Source organism: Talpa occidentalis, unplaced genomic scaffold (assembly GCF_014898055.3).
Source record: "Talpa occidentalis isolate TD23 unplaced genomic scaffold, MPIMG_talOcc4v2.1 talOcc4.7, whole genome shotgun sequence".
Taxonomy (NCBI): Eukaryota; Metazoa; Chordata; class Mammalia; order Eulipotyphla; family Talpidae; genus Talpa; species Talpa occidentalis.
In genome coordinates, this window is record NW_023605083.1 from 121603680 (window position 1) to 121629443 (window position 25764).

At 56.7% G+C, this 25764-nt stretch overlaps 2 protein-coding genes across 13 annotated transcripts in view; one reads left to right on the plus strand and one right to left on the minus strand.

The window, feature by feature from the left end:
- Positions 1–763: 763 nt before the first annotated feature.
- G6PC3 (glucose-6-phosphatase catalytic subunit 3) lies at positions 764–5345 on the plus strand. 2 transcript variants are annotated; one of them, XM_037491776.2, is made up of 6 exons: positions 764–1081; positions 3273–3379; positions 3769–3859; positions 4048–4166; positions 4350–4491; positions 4724–5345. In XM_037491776.2, the coding sequence occupies exons 1-6, from the start codon at positions 864–866 to the stop codon at positions 5085–5087; spliced, it is 1041 nt and encodes a 346-aa protein (XP_037347673.1). In that variant the 5' UTR covers positions 764–863; the 3' UTR covers positions 5088–5345. The 2 variants fall into 2 exon arrangements, with proteins under 2 accessions (XP_037347673.1, XP_037347674.1); XM_037491777.2 differs by lacking the exon at positions 4048–4166 and having other exon boundaries at positions 830–1081; positions 4724–4801.
- Positions 5346–5719: 374 nt separating this feature from the next.
- HDAC5 (histone deacetylase 5) overlaps positions 5720–25764 on the minus strand; it is an 82445-nt gene continuing 62400 nt past the window's right edge. For 6 of the 11 annotated variants that reach the window (XM_037491752.2, XM_054688697.1, XM_054688696.1 and 3 more), the window contains 23 exons: positions 17885–18379; positions 17664–17778; positions 17255–17385; positions 16956–17102; positions 16754–16866; positions 16304–16435; positions 15853–16075; positions 14712–14923; positions 14155–14442; positions 13287–13452; positions 12352–12485; positions 11864–11984; positions 11288–11337; positions 11023–11130; positions 10580–10635; positions 10376–10463; positions 9301–9420; positions 8982–9079; positions 8679–8797; positions 8081–8214; positions 7721–7805; positions 7430–7595; positions 5720–7343 (listed from right to left, as the gene is read on the minus strand). In XM_037491752.2, the coding sequence (XP_037347649.1) occupies positions 7304–7343; positions 7430–7595; positions 7721–7805; positions 8081–8214; positions 8679–8797; positions 8982–9079; positions 9301–9420; positions 10376–10463; positions 10580–10635; positions 11023–11130; positions 11288–11337; positions 11864–11984; positions 12352–12485; positions 13287–13452; positions 14155–14442; positions 14712–14923; positions 15853–16075; positions 16304–16435; positions 16754–16866; positions 16956–17102; positions 17255–17385; positions 17664–17778; positions 17885–18379 (3341 nt within the window). In that variant the 3' untranslated portion in view covers positions 5720–7303. Of the gene's footprint in view, positions 7344–7429; positions 7596–7720; positions 7806–8080; positions 8215–8678; positions 8798–8981; positions 9080–9300; positions 9421–10375; positions 10464–10579; positions 10636–11022; positions 11131–11287; positions 11338–11863; positions 11985–12351; positions 12486–13286; positions 13453–14154; positions 14443–14711; positions 14924–15852; positions 16076–16303; positions 16436–16753; positions 16867–16955; positions 17103–17254; positions 17386–17663; positions 17779–17884; positions 18380–18596; positions 18783–25764 lie in introns of those variants that run through there. The other 5 variants (XM_037491755.2, XM_037491754.2, XM_037491756.2 and 2 more) reach the window with 2 other exon arrangements.

Below are 25764 nucleotides of genomic sequence, written 5' to 3' on the forward strand. Positions count from 1 at the left end.
TGTTTTGGAAGGCAAGAGGATAGGAGGGCAAGGCAAGTTAGGAACTGAAAGTGTGAATTAAGATCGTGCTATATGTAAGACTTTTTAAGTCTTTAAGGATGACACCTCAAAACCTAGATGCTTATCTGTCAGCCCCTAAATCAACAGAAGACGAATTGAAGCGGGAGTCTCGGATTGGACGGGCAGGACGGGGGTGGGGGGAGGTGGAGGAGTCATGGGGGCGTATTGGGTGCGCGGGGTGGGGTGTGTGTGCAAATTTCGAGTCCCACTCCGGTGCAGAACGGGCTGTGTGGTTCCCCAGAGGAGCGGATTCCGTAACCCTCTCTCCAACAGATCTCAAAATATTTCTGAAGGGTAGCGGTGCTAGAGAAAAGAGGACAAGAAGTCTGATCTGCAAGGAACGCTCGTCTTGGAGGTCACGCATCCATTTTCGCAGCAGCAGCAGCAGCAGCAGCAGCACCACAGCAAACACTCCGGACACGCCGCAGACCCGCAGGTTAGTTTGTCTCTTGACCCGGAACAGCAGCGGGGCCCGCCTCTACGCCGGATGCCCACGTGCCGGCAACAGCGGCCACGTGGGGCCTGCGGAAACGCATTCGCAAAGATTTGTCCCCTGCGGGGCCCTGTAGCGGGGGCCCGGGAAGAGCGCAAGAGGAAACCGTACGGGCAGAAGGCCCGGCTCGCGTGAGCTTCGAACTGCCTGGGGCGGGGGGCGGGGCTTGCGCCAACCCCTGATGGGTGGGCGGGGCCTGGAGCGCGGAAGAGTGGGTTTGGGGAGGCTGTGGGGAGCCGCTTCCTAGTCGCACTGACACCTCCGCTTCCCTCTTAGAGCAAGCCGGGGCCCGGCGGGCCTCCGGGTCGCCATGGAGTCCACGCTAGGGGCGGGCATCGCCATGGCCGAGGCGCTGCAGAACCAGCTGCCCTGGTTGGAGAACGTGTGGCTCTGGGTCACCTTTCTGGGCGATCCCAAGAGCCTCTTTCTGTTCTACTTCCCCGCGGCCTACTATGCCTCCCGCCGAGTGGGCATCGCGGTGCTCTGGATCAGCCTCATCACCGAGTGGCTCAACCTCATCTTCAAGTGGTGAGATAGCGAAGCCCCCGGTGTCCCGGCCCCCACCCCAAGGCTGAGTCCTGTGCGCCCCCACCCCAAGGCTGAGTCCTGTTTAAGGGCTGACCTCTCTGGCAGGTGCCTCAAAAGCCTGCATCTCTCCCTCCAGCCTGCCCCACTGTGAACTCGTGGCCTTCACACCCCAGACCCCAGGCTCCTGAGTTTTCCCCTTTGAGCATTGTTGTGTATCTTGGACTCAAACCTGAGTTCCCATCCTACTCATTAGACCACTGGGCCTGATCATCTCACCTAAGGGGCGTGTTTACAATGCACATACTCCCTCCCACCTCAGATGTACGATTTAGAAACTGCTGGGGAGGGGCCTGGAATCTGTATTTTAACAAGTAGCTATGATGACTTAAGTAGCAGAGTCTTGCTTCCCAGCTCACTTTTTCATTCATCTGTTCGGTACTCATCTATTCATTCATGCTTTGTCTTGGGCATCACGCTAGTTGCTAAGGACAGAAAAGTCATGCAAATTAAGTTGTGGTCCCAGGACCACAAGTGACAGCATAGGGACACTTGAAAACTTACTAGAAATGCGGGAGCTCAGGCGCCATGTCAGAGCTAAGGAACCAGAATCTTCATTTTAACTAGTCCCCAGATGACTCCTGTGCACAGTGAAGTTTGTAAAGCTCTAGGCTAAAGCATTACCTTCAGGAGAGTACTTTGTCTTCTATTTCCTCTTCATTCACTAGCAGGCTCGTCACTGATATTTAGAAGCCACGAATTTCAAGGTGGGTGGGGCTTTTGGGGCTTATCTCTTTGTGCCACCTTTTTCTCTCTGGGGTGCAGAAGGGAGCTGTGCCTTCTGCTGGACATGCAGCTGCACCTCCTCTACCTTCAGCCTCTATCGCCAGATCCCCAACCTGGGGGAGGGAAAGGAGATTCATAGGAGACACTTGATTGGGCTGGAATTATTTGCTGAAAAACAGAATGGGAGTTTCCTTCCCTTCCCCTCTTCTCTGCAAGGCCTTCATCGGTACTGTCAAGGGAAAAACTATTGCCTAGTCATTGCTTTCTTGCCTAATTGCCTTTTGCTCTGTGCTCTCCCCGCTAATAGTATAAGCCTCTCTCTCTCTGCTCCTGATATCTCGAGAGTCAGACCACACCCTAAGTATGCCCTCCCCCCATGACAAAGCCCCTATTCATTTTATAAGTATGTATTGAGCACCTGACGTGTAAAGCAGACTCCATTTTTGCGGAGAGGCAAGTCCTTTCTTTACTTCTTCCCTCCCCTGTACTTTGCTACCTGTCAGAAGTTCTGCTCCCTCCACCTTTTCTCTCTCTGCCTACAGCAACCTCTTCAGTGCCTGGACACTTTCCCAGCATCCAGCCAAGCACCTGGTAGGCCAGGGAACTTTGAACTTTTGTATTCCTTATTCTTTCTCAGCTTTCTCTGTCTATTCCCCACTTCTGTCTTCAGGTATAACAGGATTTCCTAGGTAATTCAGGATGGAATTTGGGAAATGGAAAAAGAGGGAAGCAGGAGGGTCTGAGAGAGAGGGAGGGAAAGACCCAGGTCCTGGGCTCTCTGTGGATAAGAAGAGCTGACCCTGAAGTGGGAAGGGTAAGCCTGGGGCTCCTGGGCATTTGAGAGTATATGCACGCATGTGCACATACACACATACATATGCACACACACACATGCATGCACAAGACCGCATACACCTCTGCACCCCTGTCACTTTTTTTTAAAGATTTATTTATTTATGCATACAAGAACTGGGGTACAGGTCAGAAGTGGGGGGGGGGTGAGAGGATTCACCAGAGACAGAGTGGGTAGCAAAACAGGTGGATTGACTGAAATACACTGCTGAGGGGGGCAGCGGGCGAGACAAGAGAGGGCTACTGTGCCATGTAGGTAGCTCCTTGGCCAGCCAGGATCAAACTCCTGTTGCAGAGACTGCAGATAGCAGTGCTTAACCCCTTAACAGTGCTGTGCTTAACCCCTTGCACCACCAGGAAGGCCCACTTTTTTTTCAATAGCATGCTTTCTCCTGTCGCAAGATTTAAAAAAAACCATGCAAGATAACAGCATAGAATTGAAGCCCCTTTTTAACTCTACCTTATAGGCCCTCCAGAGTTCTCCCTAGTGTCCTTCCGACCCCTTCCTATCTCTCTAGCTAATGTGCCTAATACCATCTCACATCTGTTCTTCTAGGTTTCTGTTTGGAGACCGGCCCTTTTGGTGGATCCACGAGTCGGGATACTATGGCCAGTCCCCAGTCCAGGTTCACCAGTTCCCTTCTTCTTGTGAAACTGGTCCAGGTGAGAAGCTTCAAACCTCCCTTTCCCAGGGTAGTTAGGGTTCAAATGAATATTTCAGGTACTTTGCAGCCAGGGTGGCCTAGTCAGTTACTGGCCCAGAAAACAAAGAAACCCCCAGGAAGACCAAGAATTATGGGAGACAAGCACACATGCTGTGTGCCAGCTGCCCATCTTATTTAGAGTAGAGCCAAGAGGTAAGACAGAAACCTGGGAGCAGTGGCCTCAGGTGAGGGGAGGGGAAAAGCAGGCTCAGGGCAGAGGGAGCTATGGACCAGCTCTGGGGGAAAGCTCTTTTCTCAACCAGGGGGAGGCAGCTATGCTGAGCTATCATGAGGGGCACCCGGCTTCCACCCCCATCCTCTCACCTCAGCTTCTGGATCCCCCGGCAGGCAGCCCTTCTGGACACTGCATGGTCACAGGAGCAGCCCTCTGGCCCATAATGACGACTCTCTCTTCCCAGGTGGCCATCCGGGCCCACAGGTACACCCTGGCATTGCCCCCCAATTGGAGTAGGGGTGATGGTATCCTGGACTTAAAAGGTCCACAGGAGGGCAGCCTGGGAGCCTTGGGGAACCTGGGACATTGGCCCAATAATGACATCCTGGGTGCTAAGGGCAGTGAAGCTGTGTATGGACACCCCTGAACCATTTGCCTCTCTCCTTTTTTAGGCAATGGGTGAAGGTGATACCTAGCATGGCTTACTGCACCTTCCTACTGGCGGTTGGCCTGTCCAGGATCTTCCTCTTAGCACACTTCCCTCACCAGGTTTTGGGTGGCCTCATAACTGGTAAGCAACTGGGTAGCAGGGTAGACCCAGAGGGCACTGCTGGCTGGACCAGCGTGGAATCTTCCCATTGTGCAGCCTCAACCCCCTCCCTAGGTCTCAGTCCGTTCTACTGCCAATCTGCACTGCAGTTCAGGAGGGGCCATATCCCAAACTCCTTAAGCTACTATCACCCCACTCCCCTAGGTGCTGTTCTGGGCTGGCTGATGTCCCCCCGGGTTCCTATGGAGCGGGAGCTAAGCTTCTACGGGTTGACCTCACTGGCTCTTTTGCTGGGTGCCAGCCTCATCTATTGGACCCTCTTCACACTGGGCCTCGATCTTTCTTGGTAAGTCCTGCTTTGAAGCTTGCACAGGCTAAGGCCTGTCCTGCCTCACCCATAGCTAGTCTAATGGAGCTCTAGTCTGTTGTAGCAAAGAAGGGATACATTACCTGTTCACAAAGGTAGACTCTGCTGGAATCACAGCACAACATGGGGGAGGTCCCAAAGGAGCTGAAAGCAATCCCCTGGTAGGTTCCAGGGGAACATCCCTCCTGGCAAAGACCCCTCCTTTCCACAGGTCCATCAACCTAGCCTCCAAGTGGTGTGAGCGGCCTGAGTGGGTGCATGTGGACAGCAGACCCTTTGCCTCCCTGAGCCGTGATTCAGGGGCTGCCCTGGGTTTGGGCATCGCCCTGCACTCGCCCTGCTATGCCCAGATACGGCGGGCATACCTGGGAAATGGCCAAAAGATAACCTGCTTTGTGCTGGCTATGGGGCTGCTGGGCCCCCTGGACTGGCTGGGCCACCCCCCTCAGATCAGCCTTTTCTATATCTTCAATTTCCTCAAGTATACCCTCTGGCCATGCCTGGTCCTGGCCCTGGTGCCCTGGGTGGTACACACATTCAGTGCCCAAGAAGCACCCCCCATTCGCTCTTCCTAACTTCAGATGCCACTTTTCCTTCCCAAAAGCCAAGTCCGCAATTGCCACACTCCAGGAGGCAGACCCACCCCTCCAGCTCCCAACAGACCCAGTTCATTTGAAGTCCCCTCTTCTCCCACCACCTGATTTTAGCCCCAGCAATGCTGGTCCTCCTGCCTTCCCTCCCAAGTCCCCAAGGAACAAAAGCAAAACCAGTGGGTTCCTGCAGTACCGAGTGGCCCAATAAAGCCCTTGAACACTTGTGGGTTTCTTTCATGCCTGTATGCGCATATCCACTGAACCTGCCTGTGTGTGGCACCCTTGCCAGGCTGCCTACACAGCACCCTGTTTCCACAGAGCAGAGTCCAAGGGAAAGGGGATGACTGCAAATTCAGTGAGACTTTCAGCCCTGGGGCCCTCCCCACCACCACCACCTCAGCCATGCGACTGGCCCCATGGGACAGTTACAGTCAGTGTGAGCTGTCTTTCACCTACAGGCAGCGCTGCGTCCCACTATCGCCTCCTGCTTCCTAAATTGGCTAGTTCAGGAGCCGGAGAAACAAAGAACAGGTTGGTTTTTGGGGCTAGGAAGGCAAATGAGAACCTGTATTCCATTTGGGAGCCCAGAGAACAGAGACGTTGGCCCCAGAAGCCACTGCCAGAAACAAGTTTATTTACACAAGGACACACAGTGTAACAGGTTACAAAATACTTAACTGAAATCCATATCCAGGGGAACAAAGCAAGGAGTGGGTTTACATGAGATCCAGACCAGCCATGGGGAGAGGGAGGGCAAGGGGCCTGGAGCTGGGGCTCAGCATGGGGAGGCCTGGTACACTGGGCCCCATCCCTATCCCCCAGGAGAATCTAGAACATACAACACACAAGACACAAGCGCACAATGAACCGATGGTGGTGGGACTCCTGCCCCTCCCCTGGCTCCCTCAACCCTGCTCAGGCCCCCGTTAGGATAATAAATATGTAAACAGATTGGTGGGGCCCTGGGGATGGAAGAAAGGAAGTGTGTGTAGTGCTGGGAAGGAGGAGGAAGACTCAGCCCTTAGGAGCCGCTTCCCATCTTTGGTTTCCTACAGGCTGGACAGCATTTCCTTAGAAGCCTAGTGGGCCCCAGCCCTGGAATCGGGGCTCAGTGGGGCTCCTAGGACAGAGAAAGGGCAGTGCCCAGCCCCCTCCTGGTCTTAGTTCCCTTGGGCTGCTGGCCAGCAAAGGGAGCCCAGGAGGAAGGGAAGCTCTAGCTGAGGGCAGACTCCTGAGTTCCTGGGTTTGACCCTGCCCCTGTAGAACTGGACCCCTCACTATCCCCAGGCTTCAAAGCAAAAGGCCTCAGGAGGGAGGTGGGCTACTGCCCCATCTACTTGCAGCATGCTGGATGGCTGGGGAAATCTGGTCCTGAGCAGCAGGGGGGCTCTCACCAGCCTGGAGCCCCCCTGCAGGGACCACCTTCTCCCCCTCCCCAACGCCTGCGAGCAGAGGGGCAGGGAAGCCAACAGAGTACGGTGGAGAGCAGGCCTGGTTCTGCAGCTCCTCCGAGGCCTTCCCCACAGACTTCATTCTCCAGCCCTGGGAAGGGGAGACAGACCCTGAGGAGTATGCGGCAAGAGAGCCCTGCCCACAGACCTCAGGCCCACGTCCTAGGGCACAAGAGTCCCCCTCAGCGCTGGGGCCAGGAGGAAAGAGCGGGAAGGGGCCTGCAGAGATGGAGAGAACAACTGAGGGAGCCAAGGGCAGAGAACTGCAGGGTGGGAGCTCACCTCCCCACCACTCTACATCTACTGTAGAGGGGCCCTTGGGATCCTCCCTAAGGCTGGAGTGGGGAGGAGGGTGAAATTAAGGCAATGCCCCCCAAGTCGGCTGAAGCCAAGGCACCAAACACTGTTCTCACAGAGACCCAAGAACCAGAAGGTACAACCTAGGCCCCCGTGCTTACCCTCAGCTAGCCTAGGCTCCAAGGGGGAAAAGGACAGGATGCGGGTAGTGGGTGTGGGGCTCAACATGGGGGAGGGGAAGGGGACCCCCTACACCCTACAGAGAGAGCAAAGTTCTATAGCTGAGATGTGGGCCACGGAAAGGGGGGCCTGAGGCAGCTTAAAGGAGCAGGAGGGGCGAGGCTGAGAGACCCACACAGCACACGTTGTTGAATGTGTGACTTTTTGTTTTTAATAGAAAAAATAAACAAAATCACAATGATGAAGCCCAGAGGGATGGGGGCCAGGGTGTCACAGGGCAGGCTCCTGCTCCATGGGCTCCTCTGCTGGCCTGTAGGGACAAGCACAGGGAAGGGCACTGAGCAGGAAGGGGGTGTACTGGCTGGGGCCGGGGCAGAGAGGTGGGAGGGACCTTACCTGGGGCTGTGCTCCCGGGCTGCAGCAGCTTGGGCCTGCTCGGCCCCCACCGAGAGCAAGGCCATGGCGCTCACAGTCTCGGCCTCCTCCGTCTCACCTGCCTGGGCCTCCCGCAGAGAACGGCCTAAACCAGCAGCAAACCTCTGCACACAGCTCCAGTGTTTGCCTGGAGAAGTCAGGCGGTCAGGGTGGACGGAAACGCCCAGATGTCCATCCCCAATCCTGGCATTCCCTCATGCTCCGCCCCCTCAGCACGCAGAGGCCTAAGCCCCTCTGCCAGTCCCCACGCACTCTGGATCTCGATGACTTTCTCTAGCGTGGCCACTGCATTCACGTTGGGCTTTTGCTGCAAGACTGCCTCATCCAAGGGCTGCAGCTGGCAGGAGAAAGAAGAGAAGGCTTAGGGTGGAAAGTGGGTGGCAGTGCCCCTCTAACCATCCCCACTCAGCTCCAGACATCACTTGCAATGGAAAACCAGCCTTCCTGCAGGAAGCCCTACTCAGAAGGGCCTCCCCAGCCATCCACTGTCCTTAGGACCCAGGAAAACCTTGCTAAGGGCATTTAGTGCTGCCTGACCCAGAAAGGGGCTCTCCCTTGCTGCCCCTCACCCACTGGCTTTCTGTCCTTCCCCAATGCTCCTTTCCCCCTCACCTCCACGCTGAGCAGAGCTGATACACAGGCCTCAGAGGCATCACAGATGGCGGTCAAGTCATGGCCTCCCTCCAGGGCCAGCACCACCCGGCCCCCTGCCAGCGTCATCAGCTGCCTGGTCAAGTGGCCAAAACCTTTGGGGATGGGTAAAAGGAGGAGGATGGAATGGTTAAAACCCAAACATTCAAGAGAAGGAAAGAGAAAAATGTAGAAGGTGAGACAAATAGCACAAAATAAGATGGCAGATTTAAACTCAAATACATTTCCATAAAATTCAATCAATGGACTAAATATCACACGAAAGACAAAATGTAATAGACAGGCTCTAAAAAGTCCCACCGAGTGTTTTCTAAGGGACACCATTGCAACCTGAGGGCCCAAGCTCCCTCTGTGACCTGAGGAGGAGACACACCCTCCACTAGCCCACCCACACCTGCCGGCCCCTCAAGGCCAAGGTTGGTGGAGGGGCACTGCCAGGATGATCCCAAGTGTTGGACCTGCCCCCAATGCCCGAAAGATCAGTCTATTCCTGCTCCACGGCCCCGCCCAACCCCATCCTCACTGTCCACGGCGTCCCTCGATCCCCTGGCAGGCTCACATCTAGCGGTGACAGAGTAGCCACCCAGCGGAGACAGGTGTCCCTCAACAGCATCAAACCCGGCGGAGACTAGGACCACATCAGGTGAGAACTCGTGGGCAATGGGCATCACCACTGTCCTGCAAAGGGATGGCCCAAGCTGACCTCGGCCGGCGGCCAGGCCTCACTGCACTCTGCGTGCCCCTCCCCCCCAAGACAAGCCCTTCCGCCCAGAAGAACTGAGTGCCTCTACCCTTCCCGTGACAGGGCCCAGAGGGGAGTGGGGGCGCTCCCACCCTGCCCTTGGCCCTTCTCAGTCCCCACCTGAAGGCCGTTAGGTATTCCACGTCTCCGATGGGGGGGTCCACACCTCCCGTCCATGCCACGTTCACATTGTACCCCATGCCCGGCCCTCCGCCAACCTGGCACCAGGGTGGGGGAGGGGTTATTCTCACTGCCTGGGGATCCCCAGCATTGCCCCCCACAGCCCCTCTTCCAGCCCTTACTCCACTGGCCTCTACTCTACCTGGAGGGGCAGTGAACTCCCCAGATCCCAGTACCACCACAGGCCTCTGGGGCTCCCTGCCAGGTCCCATTCTGCTACCTCCCCGAGGGGCCCTGAGTTTGAGCTCGGGAGCTGTACCTCTTCCGGAGCCCCAGAGCCTGGAAAGAAGTTCCCGTTGTCATAGCGATGCAGGGAGATATAGAGCACAGAGGGGTCGTGGTAGAAGGCCTGCTGGGTGCCATTGCCATGGTGAATGTCCTAGAGGGGAGGGGTAAGCATCAGGAAGATAGCCCAGGCTCTGGCCCCAAGGTCGCATTCCCACTTGCCCACTACCCCTACCCTACGGTGAGCTCTGGGACGCAGCCACCACTAGCCGCAGGATGTCTGTTTCCGTTCACAACATCAGCCCACGCCTCTCTAGCCGGGGTCTGCGGGCCTGGGATGTGACACCACCGCACAGGGGAGACGCAAAGCCACAGCAGCCCTCCCTGCAGAGCCCACTCCACTCACGGTGTGGAGGGAACATGAAAGCGAGTAAGGAGTTGAAAATAAACAACATATTCTGAAGAAGAATTCAACATTTACATAAATTTTTAAGCCAAAGTTGGGCTTCAGAGAGAGTTCCTCCTTGCTGAGGAGTGCTCCTGCTACTTCCCCAGCTCACTGGGAGTGCTGGTGCCTTTCCCTCTGCCATGAGAGGCAGGGTTTGAGAAGCACTGTGTAGGAGCAAGAGCAGAGTGTCGGAGCCAAAAAGGCCTGACCTGAGCCCAGTGCCAACATTCCCAGCTAAGCGACCTGGGTTGGGTCAGCCATGCAACAACTCAAGTGCCTCTGCTCAAGGAAATGGACACCTTAGTTCTCCAAGTGGCCGTGAGCAACACCATGTGTCAAATACTAATCCAGTCCTGGCACATGGTCGGCCCCAGTGGAGAATGGTCTAGCAATGGAGGTAATGGCAAGGTTGGCAGTCCCCACAGCTGCTTGAGGCTGCAAGGTGGGGGCCAAGAGGTACCAGGGCTAAAACCACTTTCGAGTCTCCCCTCGTGAGGAGGGCGCTCTTGGGGGATGTGAGGGTAGAGCTAAGGCTCTGGCAGGAGGATTCTGGTAAATCATCAGGCCCAGTGCCAGCAGGTGCCTGAGGAAGAGGTCTGGAGGTCAGGTTGGGGAGGGAGCTTCAGAAGGCTGACCCTGGCCCCACCAGCCCACTGCTTACCCAGTCCACGATGAGAACCTTCCCCACGTTCAGCTTCTGCTGCAGGAGTTTGGTTGTGATGGCTACAGAGTTAAAGAAGCAGAATCCCCTGGGGGTGTAGGGAGAGAGGGGCAGAGGGTTAGTGTTACAGGACCGTGTGCTCAGGAGCTCAGCTGGGAGGGAGAAGAGGGAAGGCAGTGACTCTGCAGGGTGGGAGCCACTCACATGGCTGTGGATTCCTCAGCATGGTGTCCTGGGGGTCGGATGATGGCAAATCCATTCTGAAGAGATACAGACAGCAAGGCAGGAGGACCACAGCAGGGTGGACACAGAAGGTGAGAAGCATAGACCAGGGATGAGAACACAGAAAGCACAGGATGTCCCACACACCCTTACAGATGTGTGCAGGCCACATGGGCAGGCAGATACTTCTGGCCCCAAGACACCCTGAGAGCACTGGATACCAGTGCCTCTGTTGATCCCTCTTCACCCCTCTGCCCTGAGCTGGCCCAGCCCCGTCTGTTACCACCACCCCACTCTGGTGCCTTAGAGTTAAAGCTGCAAAGGACAGTGCCTCACTGAAGGGAAGGCCAAGGCTGCCCTTGTCTTCCACTCCTAGGGATGCAGGGCAAGGTCAAGCTGTGCCTAGGTTCCTGGTACACACACACCTTGAGCTCCCCCGCTGCCACCTTGAAGGCCAGCTCCACCAGGCAGCCCACTGCCATGCGCACGGCACTGGAGGAGTGCATCTCGTTCCACACAGTGTCACTGTCCACCTGCAGGGGCAGGGAGCAGGCTTCAGCATGCCCCCTGTAGGGGGAGGGCAAGAAGGGGGTGGGCACCTGGATAGTGGGCCAGAGCCATGGGGGACAGGAAGGGAGGGCCCGGTGCTGGGAGAGCCACCTGACCCCCGCTGGCAGGTACCCTACTCACCCCTATGCCCCCACAAGGCAGCATGGCGTACATCTTCTGGCTAATGGGGCCTGCAGGGAAGAAGGACAGAGCTACTTTGGAAATTGCCTCAACTGCCAGGGCTACAGTTTGGGGTCTGCAGCAGGCAGTGAGCTCAGTCTCAGAAAAAGAAAGCCAGCCTAAATGCGGGTCAGGCCTCTGCAGCCCTGTTGTGGAGAGACGTCCAACCTTGGCCAGATGGCAGGTTGGGAAGAACAACAAAGCTCTCCCCCATCACCAATCCTGAGTTGTCACCTTTCCTCCCCCTGCAATGCACCCCACCAGCATGCTCTGTTCTTGTCGAGTTCTACGTGAATGGCACCCCTGGCCCTTGGCCTTGGCCCTCCTCAGGCCCCAGCTGAAGGTTAAGTATTCTAGTCTGGGTCCTCCTCCCCACATCCATACACAATCTGGCAACTATGCCACCTCTGCCAATGGGATGACCTGCACTCATGGACCCACCTACCTACCCTGGTTGGGCAGCCTTCCTGACAGGCCCTTATCCTACCTGGCAGGACATGGCCTGGCCCATACCCTGCCATGGGCCTGCCAGCTCACCAAGCAGCTTCTTGCTGTCCAGCTTCTGTCGGTTGAGGGGGCTGGTCCCGTAAAGCAGGGTGTGGTACTCGGAGTGAACAGTCTGGATCTCGTCCAGTGTGGCTTTGCGACCCCGGATCCGCTGCCAGGTGCAGGCAGGAGGAGAAGCCAGTAAGGGGGTGGCCCTGAAGACCTAGCTCTCCCCACTGCCGAGATCCTCCCTCTGCCCCACAGCCTTTCTGGCCTTGGGAGATGCAAGGATTTTTTAAGAAAGTATTTCCTGGGCCCCCAGGGACCCAGTCCAGGACCCGCCCCCATCCAACTGGGACCATGGGGGGACGTAGGCTATAAGGCATAAAACTGAAAGGTCACTGGGGGGATTGGCCCTGAGATGAGGGGTTGAAGAGAGGACAGGAAGAGATGCTGAGTGGCTCTACTGGCAGAGGAGATACAACAGCTTTCAGTGGGTTTGAGTTGGGGGGTGCTGGAGGCAAGAGGGGCTCCCTTACCTCACACTTGCTAAGCAGACCCGTCTCCTGCAGCCGGGACCAGATGCTCTGGATCCGACCAGCATGCTCGGGGTGCACATGCGTGTTCCCACACATGCACTGATGCTTCAGCATGAATGTGTCGTAGACCACACCTGGGCCGAGGGGAATGCCTGTCAGCCAGCACTGCTCCAGGCCCACATGCAGCCTAACCCCATAGCCTGCAGCCCACTGAGCCCTCCCCAGCTCGCCCGACCCAAGTCCTACCTCATGGCCACCTGGCCACCCCACAGCCTGCCTCCTGAAATTCCTTTCTTCCATTATTGCTTGTCCAAAATTCCTCTGCTCCTCAAACCTCAACAAAGCTGCCCTTGATAGCCCTACTGTTTTTGATTTCTGCCATGTTCCCAACACTATCCCCCAGCCACATACAGCCTTTCCATAGTTCCCCATCCTGTCACAGCCCACGTGCTCCTCCACACACCCTGCCTGTGAGACATGACCCCCCTCAGTCATCTGTGGCCCTCAGAGCCCAGCCTAGGTAGCTTCATGCAGAGCTTTCTGGAACAAATGGAGGCCTTACTCTTGACCTCACAGGGGAAAGGAAGGAAGCTAGAAGGGCAGAACCCAAATGAGAGAGTGGGCTCTCTCCACCCAGGGCTTATGTGGTGATGGTGCAGAAAGAAGCAGGTGGTCCTCTGCAATGATGGGGGTGGGAGCCCCCAGAAAGATGGTGGGTAGGGACAGGGCACTCATCACCCTCACAGCGGAGGCAGAGGCTCCCATGGGTGGCGAAGGGGCACAGGGAGAGAACTAGACCCACTTAACTGCCTCAGGGTGCTCTCAGAGGCAGCATTCCCCTCAGAGGCAGCTAAGCCCCTCACACTGCCCATAGGGATGCCATGCACAAACCCCTGATGCATGATGGGAGGATAAACCGAGGTAATGGGACTCACCTGTGGTGAAGAGGTGTTTGGTGGGCTGGTCTGGGGGGCTCTTCATGCCCCCAGGGGCAGCAGGTGAGGACTGGGTACGGCCCAGAGCCTGGTGGGGCACGGTGGCCAGGCTAAGTGGAGCCTGGTACACTTGCAGAGGCTGCAGCTGCTGGGCTTCTGAGAATACCTGGGTGGGAAGAGCGTGGGAGGGAGCCTGGATGAGGCTGAGCCTGAGAAGGAAGCGAGGACAGGTGCCCTGGCCCCTCCAGGGGGCCCCAATCCAGTCCTTTTCTTCCAAACCTCCTCCTTCCCCCACCTCCTTTCTCAGGGGACCAAAGGCTGAGCCTAGCCATCTTCAAGAGGAGATTAGTGGGGGGACGTGATGAGTCACACCAGAGTAGCATTGAGGTAAGAGGCTGGGAGGGACAGGGGGTGTGGGAGGGGGCGGGATGAGTCAGGCCTGGAGGGCTCTGCTGTGTCCGCAATGAATGGATGTGCGCTAGGTGCAGGGCAGACTGTAGTAACAGTGGGTGTGTGTGTATATACGCAGAAGCACGCAGAGACCGACGCACAACCGGCCCTACGCAGGCAGAAACGCAGATACACACAGGCCACGTGCGCGTGAATGCACACACACACACACACACACATATACACATACACACACAAGCAGACAGGCGGGGGCAGTCACAGACGCAGGGAGGGACTGGCAGACTGGAGCTCAGGCAGCGAGACCCACACAAGCAGCTCCCCACACCCCAGCCCCTTGCCTCTCTCCTACTCCCCTCTGCCTAGAAAGAAAGCTGCTCCTACATGGCAAGAAACTGAAGGGGGGGAGGGGAGGCCAGAGGGGTGGTGACTTGGGGGGAGGGAGGGGGGCAGAAGGCACCTTTTTGTAAGCAGAGCTGGAATCCTCCAAGTCAGGCCCCTCCTCAGTGCCACTCTCGCCCTCCTCGTCCTTGACCTGGATGCAGTCCTCCTCCTCTTCCTCCTCCTCCTCCTCCTCCTCCTCCTCTTCCAGATCTTCCTGTGTGCTCTCACTCTCTGTGGAGCCTTCTCGGGGTATGGTCAAAGCTCCCTCCCCCAGTAAGGCCTCTTGTTGCTCAGTGAGCTCCTCCTCTGTCTCCTCCGGGTGGGTGGTAGGCTGCCGAGACAGCTCCCCTGTCTTAGTGAGGATCTGTGAGTAGAAGAGAGGGGGCACATCAGATGGTGCGGGGCCAGCATGCAGCCTGGGACCTAAGAGGTTACACCCTTCCCCTCCCTCTCCTAGCAGCTGCCAGCCCAGGCAGAGCTTCTACTTGAGTTAGAAAAAGACAACTCCACTCCTCTGAGCAGATGTAATCAGGGAGTAGCCTGGGGTATCAGCCCTCACTCCCTTCCTGCTAGCCAGGTGCCCCGTGTGTGTGCCCCCAGCACAGCCATCACCTTTTGCTTCCCCCGGCTCACCTTGCCCAGCTGCAGCTGCTGCTGCTTCTGCTTCTCCAGGAACTGCTGGTGCTGCTGCTGCATAACCAGCTGCTGCAGGGCCTGGGGGCTCTGGGGTAGTGGCGAGGACTGAGTGCGGCTCAGGGGCCGGTGCCGCGGGAGCTTGCCCACCGTCCGCATGCTGGTGGCCAGGCGTTCACCGGTCACCAGTGGGGACTGGCCATGGAGCGGCACTGTGGTGGGTGGGAGAAGAGTAATCATCATTCGTCAGGGTACCAGGTCACCCCACCCCTGGTCACCCCACCCTGGTCGACCCTGACTCTCCTCCCCCTGGAACTGCTACCTACATACTCAGGAAAAGTTTTGGGAAGGCCTGGAGCACTATGGCCCCAAACCTGAGCCCTATCCCCCCTCCTTCCCAAAACTTAGCAGTCTCAAAGCTCAGAGCCACTGCCTCCAGCAAGCCTTCCTGGATTAACCATCCTCTCCCTTTGATGCACTTATGATTACACATAAAAACTCAGGCCCTTCATGTGAATGAGCAGCAACTAGTTCTCCCAGCTGAACAAGATCTTCCTGATCTCGGCCTGGGGACCAGGATCATACATCTTTTATGCAGTCCCTCTTCTGATGCTACTTAAGGGACTGACTCTCCAAAATTATCCTGACCAATCCCACAGCTCCCAGCCACATGTGACGACTGAGTGCTTCAAACGTGGCCTGTCTAAACTGAGAAGTGCTCTAGGAAAAACACACCAGATTACACGGACATCACGAAACACAAAGTAGATTATCTTACCTATAGCTCTGTGTTGACTCTACCTTGAAATAAAACCCACTGATATAAAGAGCTAAATACATTTTATTAAATATAATTTCACCTGTTTCTCTTTACATTTTAAAGTTTACTAGAAAATTTTAAATTACATCTACAGTTGGTGTTGGATTGCTACTAGACAGCACTGCTCTGGAACATGAGCTCCAGGAAGGCGGCAGACTCTGTGGAGGGCAGCGCTGGACATGCTGAGAGGAAGGCGGGCAATCAGGGTGCCTGTGACAGGGCCGGAGGGTATCCCTGGCTGTTTCTCCTCAATGGGCCTTGCCTCAATCCCCCAAAAGAGGAGACTGCCGCTCCTCCCTCCAACAGCTCCCAGCCACTCACCTGCAATGAGGGTGCTCTGCTGCCGGGCCTGCTCCAGCAGCAGCACGTGCTGCAGCAGGGAGGCGTGCCCATGGGGGCTGGTGTCACCCTCCAGTGCCACGCCTAGCAGGCAGCCAGGGATGGAAGACGTGCTCATGAACTTGCCCGTCAGTGCGCCACCCTGCCGCAGGGACTGGAGGGCCTGCCTCTCGGCCTCCTGCTGCGTCGACAGCTTCGGGGAGGCCTGAGGAGTTAGGAAGGCAATGGAGATAAAGGAGGGGCATAAACTGCCCCCAGTCCCACCAACTCTGGATCAGCATCCCTCGTCTACCCTCTGCCCATCAGGCACTCCGAGCAGAGCCCTCTGATCTCATCTCCTTTGGGGCTTTGGGGAAGCAAAAGTTCCAGTGGGGGCATCCAGGACTGATGACCGTGACACCAGAGGGAGAACGGCCTCCTGCCCCGTACTTACGGTGAGGTGCGAGTTGGTGACAGTGACCGTGGCCTGCAGCCCTAGGGAGATGTTGGGCAGAGAGGGAGACGTGTAGAGGCTGAACTGGTTGGGGGAGCTGTCCAGAGGGAGGGCCCGGTGCTGGGGGAGCATCTGGGGAGCAGTCGGGAGAGACAGGCATGAGAGCGAGTAAAGGGGGGCTACCTTGGGCCAAGGACAGGCTCTGAATGGTGCCCCGCTCCTCCCCAACAAAACCCCATCTTGGAGGAGGGGTGAGTACTGAATGTTCAGAGCCCTTCAGAAGCCCACGGGACAAATCCCACTTTAGGGCTAAAGGTCCCTCTAGCCTGTGCAGCAGCAGAGAGGTCCCTGTGGACACTTTTAGGGAGACAGACTGGAAGAAGCTGCCCTCCTTCTTCCAAGGGAAAGGGAGCAGCTCTGGCCCACCCAGCCCAGCCCTACAGCCTGTACCTCGGTTGGGATGTTGGGGACTGAGCCAGTAAAGCCATTCTCAGCAATGGTGCTGTGAGAGCTGTTGGGGGAGCTGGGGCCGGAACCAGGTGCGCTGTTACACACAGATGACACTACGGGAGAAGTGGCTGTCACCTGGGCTTGCTTGGAGCCACCCCCCACTCTCAGGTCCTCAGAACAGGGATGGGAAAGGAGACCTTACCCCCAGGGCCAGCGCCTGTGATCTCAACAGCTCTCTTCTTGAAGGTGCTAATGACAGTCCCATCCTTCCGACGCAGAAGGGGACTGCTTCTTCGCTCCGCCACCTTCTGCTTTAGCCTCGAACGCACTTTCAAGTTGGGCTCAGAGGCTAGGGAAAAGGTAGCTGGGGCTCAGACCCATCCACCTGCAGCCCAGCCCTGGGAAAGACCCACCTTCCAGCAGCAGCCTTGCCCAAGGAATGTGCCCACCTCCATGGAGCCAGAGCCCCGGAGCTGGGAGGCTGGGCCGGCCCTCACTCACCTGTTTTGCGGAGGGGGAAGTCATCTCGGCTGTCATAGGGCCCAAGCAAAGGCAGTTTATAGGAGGGAGGCGTCCCAGGGGGGCCGCTCTGGGGAGGGGAACTCTGGTCCAAAGAAGCATGGTGGGCTCCCCTGAGGGTAAGGGATAGAGATGGAAACAGATCTAGGTTATCACCCAGCCAGTGGACCTGCCACCCGGCCAGATACATTTATGAAATATCTGCTGATTGTAAGGATAGGAGAGGGGCCCCAGGGAAGGAAGCAGAGAGCCCCCAGGGGTGGGAGCCTCATCTCCTAAGAGAGACTGCAGGATCTGTATCAGGCTACAGGGAGGATCCCCGTGCCATCTGGCAGTCATGGAGACCTGGAGCAGGAGACTGCTGCGACCCACGCCTGCCCGGGGACACTACCAGCATTTGGGATGCTGTGGGAGGGAATGGTTGAGGCCGCCGGGCGTGGGCTCCTTTGACTTCGACAGGAGGAATTCCTGGAGCCTCAGCTTCACCTCAGTGCTGGCGATGGCACCTGCAGGATAGGGTACAGCTGACCCGTGTGCTTGGGGCCAGAAGCCCACTGCCTGGGGGAGGGGAGGAGGCCAGGGCCATCTGGCCCCAGAAGCCCCCAGCCTTACTCTCTTTGCTCTTCTCCTTGTTCCGCAGGATGAGCAGCTGCTGTTCCAGCCTCTGCTTCTCCAGCTCCTCCTGCCGCTGCTGCTCCCGCTGCCGCTGCTGCTCCAGCTCCTGCTGCCTCTTGGCTGCCAGCATCTCCTGCTGCTGCTGCAGGGTGCAGGGGGAGGGAAGCGGGGTGAGCCAGGTCCGGGCGGGGGTCAGAGGTCTGGGTGGCCCCCCCGCACCCCCCTCGCTCACCTTGAGGTGCTTCTGCAGCTGGACCTCATGTTGCCGAGTCAGGTGGTCATGCTGTTTCTGGAACTCAGCAAACAGGAGCTGCTTCTGCAGCTGCTGCTGCTGCTTGAGCGCCAGAAGCTCCTGCTGCAGTTGCTGCTCCCTAAGCGCGGGGTCCACAGAGCCTGCCAGAGCACCCCGCAGCTCCACGGGGCTGGGACTGCCTCCACCCCCGCCCCCCATGGAGCTGGGCATGGTTCCTGGCAGCACAGGCTTCACCTCCACTGTGGGAAGAAGAAACAGAAAGGGGTCAGTGGGCCCAATCGCAGACCCCACTAGGCATGGGAAAGTCATGCCCGGGGCCCAGAAAGCTACCAGGTAGGACTACTAGACCCCCAGAGAGGAGACGTCCAGTCTCTGCTCCATAGATGCAGCCTCCTTAATTAAGGTCATAGCCAGGAACTTCAGTAACAAATGATGTAGAAGCATGAAGGACAATACCTGGAAGGCTGAGTGCTCCAGACGTGATCTCGTCATTGACAGTTACCTCCACTGGGCATTTTATGGGAATTACTTTACCAATAAGGAAAGCGACGTTTAAGGAGAGTAAAGTAACTGACCTGAGACACACAGCCAAGTGACAACGAGGAGGGAAAACAAATCCTATGATGTAACCACTGTCCTGTGCCCCCCTCCCCACCTCTCAACACCCCACACACCCCAACGAGCAGCCTAAATAAACTAGAAGCGAAATGAAGCACACAGCTGGTTTCCAGGACTGGCAGGACCGGCAGCCCAAGCCCTCTGGCAGCCCAGGAGCGGCGCTTGGGGAACGGCTGAACATTCTGCCCTCTCCCCTTTCCTCTGTCCCGTACCCGGCTGGGGCAGAAGGGGCAAGAGCGAGGGGCTGTGAGAATGGGGGCAGGAAGTGTGAGAGGAGGAGGCCCCCGGGAAAGGGGTGCAGGGCTACACCAGGAGGGACAGGAGGGGGCTGGGAGTCAGACTCACTTCCTTTGCAGGATTATCTCCTTTCAACAGTTTTATTGTAATTACCCTGAAAATGCCGCTATATATAGAGAGAGCCAAACAGCAGCTGTGCGGGGGGAGGGGGAATGAGAGAATGGGCGGCAGGCGCGGGGAGGAGGTAGAGGAGGAGACAGGAAAGGAAAGGGAATCAGACAGGAAGAAGGGTAAGGTGGGAGGGGGCACGGGAGCTAAGGCAGATATCTCAGAACTCCAGTCCGAGAGAAAGTCCTCTGGGAAGGGCTGGAGGCGTCCGCTGGGTCCTCATTCCTTGTGTCCAGGTCCCCAAGTGGATATGGACTGACCAAGCGGGGGGCGGCAGAAAGTTTCAATGGGCTTTGGGAAAGGCTGGGTCTTGACCTCTTCTTGATCCCTAGATACTGTCCTCTGGTCACTGAATGTCACTCCCTACCACTCCCCAGTGGTTGCCAGGGCAACGGGGCAAATGCCAAGCCAGCAGGGAGCCCCAAGCCCAGCTCACACCCCACAAAGCCTCCTGACACCAGCAGGAAGGGGAGGGCAGGCTACCCACCTCCTGGGAAGGAGGAAGTGAGAGATGGGGCCTACCCATCTTGTTCTTTCCCATTTCTTTCTCCAAAGCAAGCTCTCTTTCCTTATGACACCCCAGGGAGGTAGCAGGGTCTGGAGAAGGAAGGATCTCCTCTTCCTGATGGTACCAGTGTCTCCTGCTGAAGAGTGGGTCTCTACCAGACCCCTTCCACTGTTCCTCATCAGGAGTAGAGGAGGAGCTGGGGTGGGGGGTGACTAATGGCTGAGCTACAAAAGCCCCCCCACCCCGCCAATGTAGTCTATGGGCCTGGATCTCTCTAGGGAACCTACACTGAATGTCACCAAGGCGGGGGCCTGAACGCTCTTCTGGGCCCCACTGGAGGTAGAGGCGGAAAGGTAAAACCTGAACAGGATCTCTCATCCCCACCAGCCCCTTCTCACTGAGCACAGCTAGACACATTCCTCTGTGGTTTGCCCGCCAGCCACACTGACGACTCTGCGGCCACGAGGCTAGAGCCACATCTGCAAGAGTGGCCAGATGTGGCTAGAAGGGTGGGGTTAAAAACACACACACACACACACACTCACTCACTCACTCTCTCTCTCTCTCTTCCTTCCCAACCCCTGTTCTGCCCTGGCACCAGGAAGAAGGGCCTTGGAAACCACAGAGGGCTTTTCTGAAGATGGCCAACCTCATTCCAGGCTGCAAAAAGCAGGGTGGCAGCAAAGAGCCAGCAGTCAGCCTCGGGTCTCCCCAGCCTTGGAAAGGCTCAGCAGGGCCCCAAGCTGGCTGAAAAGTTATCTGTTCTAAGCAAGGCTGGGTTGGCCCATGGCACTCTGATCACTCAGCCAAGAGGTGGACGGGCTTCAACCTGCTGCTCCCAGCAGTGCCGGGGCTGTGGGAGCCGGATGTCAGCCCGCCCAGGGAAGGGCAGGGGTCCAAGCACTCCTGGCTCCCAGCATATAACCATGCCTAGGGCTGGAACTGCCGCCAGCTGTGCTGGCTTCACTTGCAAAAGAGCCCTGCCTTAAGAGTCAGGCGAGGGAAATCACCCACCAGGGCTCCCATGGAGCCACTGCACCACAGCAGAGATGCTAGGTCCTGCACTGCAGCGGAGCCGCAGCCCCATTGGTATGCAGGCTAAGGGGTAGCCAGCAGCACTGCCATACAGCTGTGTTTCCATATAAGCAGGAAGCAAAGGCGACTGGAGAATATTAATCTGCAGGTCCTCCAGGACCTGGACAGGATGCAGCACGCTAGGGTTGTGCCAGGTAACAATCTGGTTCCAGCCAGGAGGGAAGGGGCCATGAGTGAGCAGGTAGCTAGAGTCAGGGGAATGGGGGCAGGAGGAGAGGGTGTCAAGGAACTCCTAGCATCTGGCTGGCCTTGCACCCCCTCGAGGATCGTGCCCTGGGCCCCAAGATCTGCTCTGCCAGCTTGGCATAAGCAAAGCAGGTAGCAGTGACTGCCATCAAAATGAAGCAACTGGAAAAGGAAGTGGGTGTGTCATAGAAATGGGAGGAGGAGGAGGCTCTCTTCCACCTCTTGGTGGACCAAAAAAGGTAGGAGGACTTCTGGAAAAGGAAGAGAATAGGCAGCGGGGCACTATTCCTTAAAAGTGGGAATGCCAGGGCCTCCCCGGTGGCGCAGCGGTTGAGCGCTGGGTTGGGAAGCTGCCGGCAGTCTCTGCAACGCCGGTTCAATCCCCGGCTGCTCCCCGGCTTCGGGAGGAGGGTCCCGCATGGCGCGCAGACCTCTCCTGCCGCCCGCTGCTCCCCTCAGCAGTGTACTTCAGTCCTTCTGCCTGCTCTGCTCCCTGCTCTGGCTCTGGTGAATTCTCTCTCCCTCCTGCGCTTCTAACTGTACCCAGTGCTTGTATGTATCAATCAATCAATAAATAAATAAATCTTTAAAAAAAAAAAAAAAAGTGGGAATGCCAGTTCGCAGAGACCCCTAAAAGGCCAGGGGAGGGGCGACATGAGAGGGCAAGGCCCTGGGTCCTGCCTACACCTCCACACCTCCTCTGACAGAGCACTGTAAGGGACTGAGAGAAGACTAGACACAGCAATCTCGTGCACAGGGAAGACGGAAGGGTCCAGGTCTACCCTGATCCACACTCCTTCTGGAAATGCAGGCCCTTGCCCCTGGGAGTGGTGGTCTTAGGAAGAACTAGGAGTGCCATCCTGTTCTGACCTGGGGGGTGAGCACAGAGGGGGTCCAGTCCAGGGAGCTATGTCTAGCCTTTGCACACATACTCAGCTCAAGAGATCGCCCGCTCTGCCCCACTCACAGGCACAACTGGAGAACAGTGACACCGTTATGACACTTCCTTCCCATCCGGCTGGCTTCCCACCTCACCAAGCCCCCATCAGTCCAATGCAGATTCCCCTAACAGATTTTCGGCACAGTACAACCAAGGATAATCTGGCCCCTGGGGGACGATGATGCAGTGCTGACGGGGCAAGCACTGGAATGACTGTCAGCATAGCCTGTGACTGAAGAGAGAGTGTCCAGGCCAAGGGGCACTGCCCCCAAGCAGACAAGGAACAGCACTTATGGGAGTAAGGGCTCAAAAAATAAACCCCACCAAAATCTAGTGTAGTTTTTTGCCCAAGAGCAAGCAAGGCCAAGCTTTCCTCCTGCTCTGCACATGTCAAAGCCGTGCCCAGAACCAAGCCCTCTCTTGGAGGAGTCACCGACTCCAGAATCCCTGTGACCCAAACCCAGGCAGCAGGGAAATGGTACTTTTAGCTCCTCCCAAGAAGCCCAGGAAGGAGGGGGCAGCAGTGTGTGGACTACTCTGCTGACCTAAGAAAGAAACTGCACTTGCTTTAACATGAAGGTGCTCCCAGGAGCCACCAGTCACAAAAGGCTGGAGGGAGGCCCCCCCAGGGGACCCAGAGGGCACACAGTATGAGGGAGGGAGCAGGAAGCTGCTGGGGTATCAACACAAGGTAAAAGCAGCTCTCAGGTCTGAGGGAGGAGAGTGGAAGGGCCTCGGAGATCACCTGTTCTGACCCCCTCGTTACCCAGACAGAAAGCCAAGCCTCGTGGAGAGGCAGCTACTAGAAAACTCCACCAGGGAAGCAGCAGCAAAACAGGGTCAGGAATCTTGACTCCCCAGCTCAGGCAGATTCCCTCTGCTCTGATGGGGGCATCCCAGAGGGCTCAGCACTGCCAGCCCTGGGTAACCAGCCCCTCTGGAGAACACCCAACCAGGAGGGCAGCATCTTCCACCAGCACCCAGCCCCTGGGGCTTCCCATGTCTAATGACCCCATTCTCCCCCTCTGCAGAATGGGGGAAGGCCCCTGTCCTTTTCCTGGTCTTGAGGGATTTTGGAAAGGGGCAGGGAACAGCATTTCACACTCTTCCCGTGCCAGCGATGACCCTTCGCCACCAGGGACAGTTTCCCATGGTCTATTTCTGTGTTCTTGCATGACTGGGGAGGCCAATTTAGGCTCAACAGGTTCTGCCACAATTCAGAAAGTATTTCCACATGCGCAAGCTGGGATGACTCTCATCTAGTAATTTTCACAACTCTGCAGTAACACAAGCAAACACACATCACGTTAACAGTTAAGAGCAACAGCTCTAGAGTAAGAGAACACCAGGGTTCAAGTCAGGCTCCACCACTTCCTACGGCAGAGCCCAGAGCACCTCCCCGCTGTGTGCGAGCATCTGTGAAATGGGAGTAGGAATAGCACCCACCTCCCAGAGCTGCTGGGCTTGGGAGGCGCTGGCACAGGGCCGGAAGCTCTCAGGCGGTGCTAGTCAGGGTTATTATTAATGGCTCCGGATTTGTTTTGTGTCCTAGAGCCCCCCACCCACCTTGGCAGTCTGGTGAAGCCTTTGAGCTACTTTTCAGGATGTTGCTAAAGTGTACAAAATAGAATACTGAGATTTACAAGGGGCCAAGTTCATACCCCGCCTGAATTCTAAGGAAGCCAAGCTCGGCTTCTGCCAGAGGGAAGCTTTAGCTCTTGCACTGCAGACTGTCCCAAGGTTGTTCTGTGGTTCTGTCCCAAGCAAGCCCTTCCCATGGGCCCCACACAGCATCAGCCAGTGGCTGGGCCCCAAAGGTGGAGGAGGAGTCTCTGGGAACAGCCTCCGGCCCACCACAGCATTTCTAGCTGTCTCTCCTGTCTCGCTTCCTCCAAGAAGGGTACACTCTTTTTTTTTTTTTTTTTTTTTTAAATTTTTTTTTTTTAATAGAGGCATGTTTTTTTTTTTTTTTTATTTATTTATTTGTTTGCTTTGTTTATACATGCACTGGGTACAGTCAGAAGCCCGGGAGGGTGAGAGAATTCACCAGAGCCAGAGCGGGGAACAGAGCAGGCAGAAGGACCGAAGTACACTGCTGAGGGGAGCAGCGAGCAGCAGGAGAGGTCTGCGCGCCATGTGGGACCCTCCTCAGGTGGCCGGGGAGCAGCCGGGGATCGAACCTGTGCCGCAGAGGCTGCAGGCAGCTTCACAACCCAGCGCTCAACCTCTGCGCCACCGGGGAGGCCCAAGAAGGGTACACTCTTGTCCTCTGTGCCCAGCTCACAGCAGCGGGACCCTGCCATCCCTCAAAAGCATTACTCGGCACAGACAAGCACAAGTTTTGATCCCTGCTCTCAGGAACCCAGTTCCAGGCAGTCAGGAAGTCTTCCCTGGTATCTATCCTTGTTAGGCCTGCAGCAGCCCAAACCTATTTCCCCAGCCCTACTCCACACCCCACTGGGGCCAGGATTCTAGAAATCCTAAGGCCCTCTTTTCTCAAGACAGACGTAACTGACTTCAGCAACGGCCTGCAAACCAGCAAGTCAACTCCCCAGTTGACAGAGGAGAAAAGGGAGACCAGAGGTAGAAGAGATTTGTCCAATCATCTGGAAAGAAGGTGAAGGAGCCAGGGCTTAACCTGGGTCTCAGCTAAAAAACAGGAGAAACCACGAGGGCTGTTCCAGAATTTAATGAGGCATAGGGAGGAACCAAACTCTGTATTAAGGATCCCAGGATCTACACTGTGGCACATGCTTGGCCTTCAGAACGCCAGAATCTGGGAACACAGAGGAGAAGAGGGCCAAGTAGACACAACCTTAAGAAACCTTGAGGCAGACTGAACGCTGGGGGGTACACAGTCTTGGTGGAGGTCACAAAACCCCCGTCACCAATGAGTTGGTCATTGAACTTGGGACAGACGCTATCTGATGAAACCATTTCCAGGAACCACTTGGGCACCAAGTTGAAAGCAATTAAAAGGCACACTAACCACACGGAGTCTGCACCTGTTGCTGGGGCAGTCTGCTCCACACCTGGGCTGGACGGCAGGGGCCCCAGGGCGGGAGCCCTCCCGAGCACAACCCAGCTCTGAGCATCCAGCACAGCACCCTGCCCACCTGCCCACATAGCGTTTGCGCTGCCTGGGGTTTAGACACCTGCTCCCCAGCGTCCCAGCATCCTCTCCTGCCAGACCGTCTGGTTGCTGGGAGCTGGACTTACCTGGGACAATGGCAAAAGTCTCCCTCTGTCTGCAGTAGGCCCTTCTCCCAGAAGCCCGTCTATCCACTGAGGACTTTCACGGGTGACCCTGATGGGCAGGCTGCAAGGGCCATGACCCCTGTCCACACAGCCCTGACTCCAAGCCAGGTGGGCGTCTACTCACACGGGACTCAACTGAGAAGTGCTAAAATGCTGATTCCTGGGCTGCCGCACAGAATCCAAACTTGTTTTATTTAGGGGGTAGTAAGGCCTTGGAAAGATAGTATCATTGCAACTGAAAGAGAATCTCATTCTCAGTGTCCCAGGCTGGCTACACTCACTTGTGCTGCCAACCTGACAGCTGTTACAGCTGTGTGTGTGGACACAGTTAATCTGATTTCCTGTCTGGCAGCTGTGCAGCAGGGAAGGGACAGCTGAGGGTCTCAAAAACAAAAAGAGGGGATGAGGTAAGAGATGGGGGCAGGGGAGGCTGTCTGTATGGGATGGGGTATTCTACTTTGTTCCTCAGCCCCCTTTTCTCTTTGGGCCAGAATCCCCAGAGAAAGGAAGACAGCTGACCAAGTGATCCCCAGTATTTATAGAAAACAAAGCCTCCTCTCAGGATTCCCTGAGGCCAGACTGATGTCTATCCTCCAGGAGCACAGACACTGGAG

Coding starts and splice junctions, on each gene's coding strand:
- G6PC3 (XM_037491776.2), top strand. CDS start 864: ATGGAGTCCACGCTAGGGGCGGGCATCGCCATGGCCGAGGCGCTGCAG. Junction 3,860..4,047: donor GTGGCCATCCGGGCCCACAG/GTACACCCTGGC, acceptor CTCCTTTTTTAG/GCAATGGGTGAAGGTGATAC. Junction 4,492..4,723: donor CTGGGCCTCGATCTTTCTTG/GTAAGTCCTGCT, acceptor TCCTTTCCACAG/GTCCATCAACCTAGCCTCCA.